The sequence below is a fragment of the Mandrillus leucophaeus genome, unplaced genomic scaffold (assembly GCF_000951045.1).
Source record: "Mandrillus leucophaeus isolate KB7577 unplaced genomic scaffold, Mleu.le_1.0 Scaffold867, whole genome shotgun sequence".
In the NCBI taxonomy this organism is placed as follows: Eukaryota; Metazoa; Chordata; class Mammalia; order Primates; family Cercopithecidae; genus Mandrillus; species Mandrillus leucophaeus.
The window spans coordinates 317292-323318 of NW_012109441.1; the positions used below are offsets into that span (position 1 = coordinate 317292).

The 6027-nt window shown below is 46.5% G+C and overlaps 1 protein-coding gene across 1 annotated transcript in view; it reads left to right on the forward strand.

Annotated features, from left to right (window-relative positions):
* Nucleotides 1-6022, forward strand: part of TAP2 (transporter 2, ATP-binding cassette, sub-family B (MDR/TAP)) — a 14053-nt gene extending 8031 nt beyond the window's left edge. Inside the window, exons 8-12 of the mRNA XM_011968943.1 lie at nt 803-991; nt 1168-1341; nt 1517-1676; nt 2041-2177; nt 2544-6022. Of these exons, the coding sequence (XP_011824333.1) occupies nt 803-991; nt 1168-1341; nt 1517-1676; nt 2041-2177; nt 2544-2723 (840 nt within the window). The 3' untranslated portion in view covers nt 2724-6022. The remainder of the gene's footprint in view (nt 1-802; nt 992-1167; nt 1342-1516; nt 1677-2040; nt 2178-2543) is intronic.
* The last annotated feature ends 5 nt before the right edge of the window (nt 6023-6027 follow it).

The following is a 6027-nucleotide window of genomic DNA, read 5'->3' on the forward strand; positions in this document are numbered from 1 at the left end:
TGATAAATACACCTAGAAGCTTGTGAGATTGAGGTTTTTTTTTTTTTTTTTTTTTTTTTTTTTTGTCTTTTTCCAGCAACAGTGCTTTTTAGATGGTGATGCTTTCTTTCTCCAAGAGTCACACAGTGTCTGGTTCTCTATTTGTGGCAACATCAGCCACCAATGAGCAGTACCTAGATCCATGACAGAATTAGGGCTGCAAAAGGGAGATACTCTGTCATTCTTCACATATTATCTGAAGTAGGTCTATGAAGGGAGACTTCCCCTTATCTACCATTTCATTACCCAGTGGTACAGTTTGATGAGGAAAGGCAGAGTGAGCATTTAGGTCTCTTCCTACATTTACCAGCTCTCAAAAACAGCTACTTCATCCAGGGCTTTATTTAAACATTTTCCTGGACACTTGATAAACATCTTTTTTTGTGTAGAGAACTGCGCTAGGCACTCTGATGGCTACACAGGTGAGTTGGACACAGTGCCTGCATTTAAGGAGTTCCTGTCTAATCAAGCAAGACAGAACTGGGCCCAAGTAATAGGAAGCAGTAACTGAAAAGATCTGGGGCTAGAGGCAATGCTGAATGGCAGGAGAATGGACTATATATCTTTTACATTGCAAATTGGAACACTGGGGTATTGGTGCTGCTCTTAAATTCCATCCAAATTGTACATTTAAAGGTGGAGAATCTCTTTTGAATATGGAGGAGGAGCAGTACAGTTGTGAGTGGAGTGTGTGAGGAGGTGGGAGGGTGGTCTCTGGTGGAAGTGTGTTTGATTAGCTGGCTGTCCCACTCCTGTTTTCCAGACCCTGGTGTACATATATGGGGATATGCTCAGCAACGTGGGAGCTGCGGACAAGGTTTTCTCCTACATGGACCGACAGCCAAATCTGCCCTCACCTGGCACACTGGCCCCCACCACTCTGCAGGGGGTTGTGAAATTCCAAGACGTCTGCTTTGCATATCCCAATCGCCCCGACAGGCCTGTGCTCAAGGTGCCTGAAAGAGGGAGGACATCTGGACCCTTGCTCTCTGCTGCTAATGCATAATTGGACATCACAGCCTGTAGTTCATTTGCCTCTGAGAAACTGGTCTTGCCTCTGCTAGGAAGAGAAATGGAGGGATTTTGAGGGAGAAGGGGCAGGCCCTTAACTCTTTTCTGGTTTTCCAGGGGCTGACGTTCACCCTACGTCCTGGTGAGGTGACGGCGCTGGTGGGACCCAATGGGTCTGGGAAGAGCACAGTGGCTGCCCTGCTGCAGAATCTGTACCAGCCCACCGCGGGACAGGTGCTGCTGGATGGAAAGCCCGTCTCACAATATGAACACTGCTACCTGCACAGCCAGGTGGGTGAGGAGGGAGAAGACGGGACAGGAGAAGGGAGCATGTACAGAGAGAGGATGGGAGATCCACGGGAAGATACACCAGGTGTTCATTCTGAGGGAGGTAGGTGGGGAGGACAAGAGGGCCCCTGCCTTGGGGGTTTGCACATAGTCCTCTGCCCCTGTCCCCTCTGCACAGGTGGTTTCAGTTGGGCAGGAGCCTGTGCTGTTCTCCGGTTCTGTGAGGAACAACATTGCTTATGGGCTGCAGAGCTGCGAAGATGATAAGGTGATGGCGGCTGCCCAGGCTGCCCACGCAGATGACTTCATCCAGGAAATGGAGCATGGAATATACACAGGTATCTTCTACAAATTGTAAGCCTGCTCCTTCAGTGAAAAAGAGAAAGTCACACTTACTCTTAGTGATGAGAGTCGTGTCCTTGTAACTTGATGTTTGCTGTTCCTTTGCCCTTTCCTCCATTCCTGTGTCTCCTTCTCCATACCCTGAATTCTTCAGCCTCCATCTTGCTCAAGAGCCTTTGTTTGCAGAGAACAATGCAGCAGTGGTGCTCCCTCCACAGGCAGCCTCGTCAGGTCTCCACCCCATGGCCCTCCTCCCACCTCCCGAGGTCCTACTGGAAGTACCTGCTATGCACTTGTCCCTCCTTGTATGTTGTCTCTGTCACTTGTATCTGAGGTAGGGAATTTCTCTGATGTCCTCAGATGTAGGGGAGAAGGGGAGCCAGCTGGCTGCGGGACAGAAACAACGTCTGGCCATTGCCCGGGCCCTTGTGCGAGACCCACGAGTCCTCATCCTGGATGAGGCCACTAGTGCCCTGGATGTGCAGTGCGAGCAGGCCGTGAGTACCGTGAGAGGGGCGGGGGACGGTGGGGCCTGGGAGCGGGCACGCTGGGAGGATCAACCTGTGCAGAATTGGGCAGAGGGAGGACGAAGGACCTACTAGTGGAAACAGTCTGTGCCTTCTTGGGGTTGGGGAATGGAATCTGGTGGTGTGAAGGCAGCCCCGATTCCTCCTGGGCTCCCGTTCCTCCAGCTGTGGCAGTACAGCCAGGCGAGAAGGGCAGTCCAGGCCTTTATCTACTGCCCTTTCCTACCTTCTTTTATTTCACATCTTCTTTACCCTAAGTCCTAAGAGATGGTGCCCAGGTGGATGTGGTGTCCGTCTTATTCCTGTCTTTCTGAGGCACTGTGATCACCCCTTCAGCTGCAGGACTGGAATTCCCGTGGGGATCGCACGGTGCTGGTGATCGCTCACAGGCTGCAGACGGTTCAGAGCGCCCACCAGATCCTCGTTCTCCAGGAGGGCGAGCTGCAGAAGCTTGCCCAGCTCCAAGAGGGGCAGGACTTCTATTCCCGCCTGGTGCAGCAGCGGCTGATGGACTGAGGCCCCAGGGATACTGGGCCGTCTTCTCAGGGGCGTCTCCAGGACCCAGAGCTGTTCCTGCTTTGAGTTTCCCAGAGCTGTGTGGCCAGATAGTTATTCCTGAGTTGCAGGCACGATGGAGATTTGGACCCTGTGTGCTTTTGGTGGGATGGAAGGGTGGGGTGGGTTTGGGTGGGGGCTGTCTAGGAAACTTAATTCCTTGGTGACTAGAGCTTTGCCTGGTGATGAGGAGTATTTTGTGGCATAATAAATATATTTTAAAATATTTTCCTTCTTACATGAACTGTATACATTCATATAGAAAATTTAGACAATATAAAAAAGTACAAAGAAGAAAACTAAAAGTACCCATTGTGTCACTTCCCAGAGATAACCATAGTTACTATTTTGCTGCCTGTCCCATCAGTTGTTTATCTGTTTTTTGAGATAGAAATTAACAAAAAATGACATAAATATTCATGAGATTGCCTTTCTATATCGTTCCCTGTTCCCACCAGTGTCTGCTATTTTGAAGAAGCTAGGGTATGGAGGGACAGAGAACAGTTCCCTGATTAACAGTATTAATAACAACATTGGTAACAGCTACCATTGATAGAGTTTTAATGTGAGTAGGAACTGTGCTAAGTGTTTTTAATGTATTATCGTTTTTAATCGTTATCCCCAACCTTATGAGGTTGGTTATTACCCCTGTTTTATAGACGAGAAGACTGAAGCTCACAGGGGTTAAATGACTTTCCCAAGGCAGTCGTAGTGGTGGACTTGGAGTTTGAACACAGGCCTGACCCTAGAGTCCACACCCTGGCCCAATAAATGATATTGCATCTTGGGTCCATAAACCCTAATCCATAATCAGATTGAGAAGAGCTCTGCTGCTTTGAGCTCTAAATAATTCTGAATCTATTCTCTTCTCTCTGGTCCCATTGTTACAGTCTTCACCCATAGACTTAAGATAATCCCATCACCAGGGAGGTTTCTCTGCCATTAGCTTCCCTCTTTCAGCCATTCTTCACAAAGTCATTTTTCTAAATTGTATGTCACATACGATGATGGCATTTCTGAAAATTCCTTCAGGTGCTCTTGAGCCCTACTGCAGAGATCCTTTTCAGGGCACACAGTGTTCCAGCCCACCTGTCTCAGCCTTTCTTGCTGCATTCAGCTCCACAACAAACTTCCTGCCCTCCCCAATACCTTTGTGCCTTTGCATATGGTGTTTTCTTGCCCATTTTCTGCTCGACTCGCCCCTGATTTTCAAGTTCAAGACTTAACTCAGTTTTCAGGTCTTCCAGGAAGCCTTCCTTACGTCGTCAGTCTGGGCAAAGAGCCCTTTCCACGTGCTTCTGTCACTGTGTGGTTACCTCTTTCACAGCCCTTTTAAAGTTCTATCTTCACCTTCCCAGCTTTTTCGACCTTCCACTAGACCATGAGCACCTGGGCAGAAAGCCATATATCTTATGAAGCTTTATATCTACTACCTGGTCGAGGGCCAAATTCATAGTGGAGAATAAATAAAAAGTCCGTTGAATAAATGAATAAATATCTCCTCCATCGTGCTCAATCTTAATCCTCCCTGCCCACTCCCACTACTGAAAGTGCAACATTGTACAGATCACTGGTTGATGGGAGGGACTTAACTTGGAAGGTTGCTATTCTAGGAAAGAGAAACCTTCATATTCCCGGAAACAGCAGGTACTTTCCAGTGCTGGCAACGGATTCCCCAGAACTGCTGTTCTGGATTTTTTCTTGCCTGGCGGCTGTTGGGAGCAGGGTGCAGTGAGGATGGGGTAAGAGTGGGCAGTTCTTGTGCAGATTTGCCTTTCTTTCATCCTGGGGCTGACTTGCAGCTCCACACCCATCCATCTCTCAAATTTCACAGACAGTAAAATAGGCCTTTGGAGAGAAAGAGCTCTGGCCTGATTCCTTTCCCTCCCACAAATGTCCTTTATTCATAAAACAGGAATAATAATTCCTGTATCTCCCAACTTTATGGAAGCTGAAGCTCTCACCGAAGAAGATGATCTGAGAAATTCTTTGATTTCCTCCATACAGTTACACCCATGCATCATAATACTTTAAGCCTGGAAGGCATCTTAAAAATAATGTAACAGTCAAATCTAATTTTACGGAGAAACTGACATGAAATCACACAGCTCATCATGATAAAGCTGGGTAGAAAACTTATCTTGATGGGCAGCACAGGAAGAAGCAGTAGACCTTAAGATGTCCTGAAAGTTTCTTATCTCAGGGGAAACTCCCAGGTAGGCTTTATGTCAGGGACACAGAAAAATGTCCTCTGAAAGTCGTAATATTCGGGCTAGACAGACAAATTCCTGTAAGTGTGGTGTGTCTAGGAACCACAGATGTCACTAATCCTGGTTTGCTCCAGAGTTCTTTTTGTTCACTCCTACCCTCCATCACCATTTGATTGATCTCCTTACCCTATAATTTCCCCTTCTTGTCACTTACCTGCAGTATCTTTCCCACCTAGGCATGCCTTATTCTTTCTGAAGGAAAGTATGAATGGAGAGGGGAAAGCTTGGGAAACTGATAGATTTCCTTGGACGCCAAAACAACTCCATACCGTGTCTGCCCGGCCCTATGTGGAAACAGCATTGAGTTTCAAGTCCTTTATGCCTCCACCCAGGGATAGCCACTTGGAATCCACATGGCAATTGTGAAACAAGAGGAGGAAATGCGGAATTGTCAGAATTTTGTTGGGGAAGGGACTAGGGAATAAGGAAAACAAATATCTTCCTTGTGTTTTAGAGCTGTCAGCTAGAGGAGCACGTGCTTGAGTCTGATGCCATCTGATGGTCCCAGAAGATACTGAATTTTCAACCTAGAGTTCCATGGACTCTTAGGAATTATACTACTACTACTAAGCATTCACTGGTGCTTACTATGTGCTATTGCTGTGCTAAGTATCTGACACATATCTTCTTACCTTATTTTCAAGATAATTCTCTGTGACAGGTATTACTATCTCAATTCTAACAAGGAGAAAATGGAGTTTCAGAAACATTTACTAACTTGCCTGGGTCACATAGCTAAGGAAAAAGTAGACTTTGCCCAGCTTTGCAAAACAACTCCTCAAAAGAGTTGCCTATACTCCCTGATTCCACTTATCTTCCTACTATCCTCTTTTAAAAATATATTATTTATTTATTTAAATAAGTAATATATTAATGTGGTTTAAAACTCAAAAGACACAAAAAAATATACAGAGGAAACCCTCACTCTCAATCCTTCCCCAAGGTTTGCTAATCCCTCTTGCACAGGCAATCTGTGCTTCCAGCTTTGTGTTTAT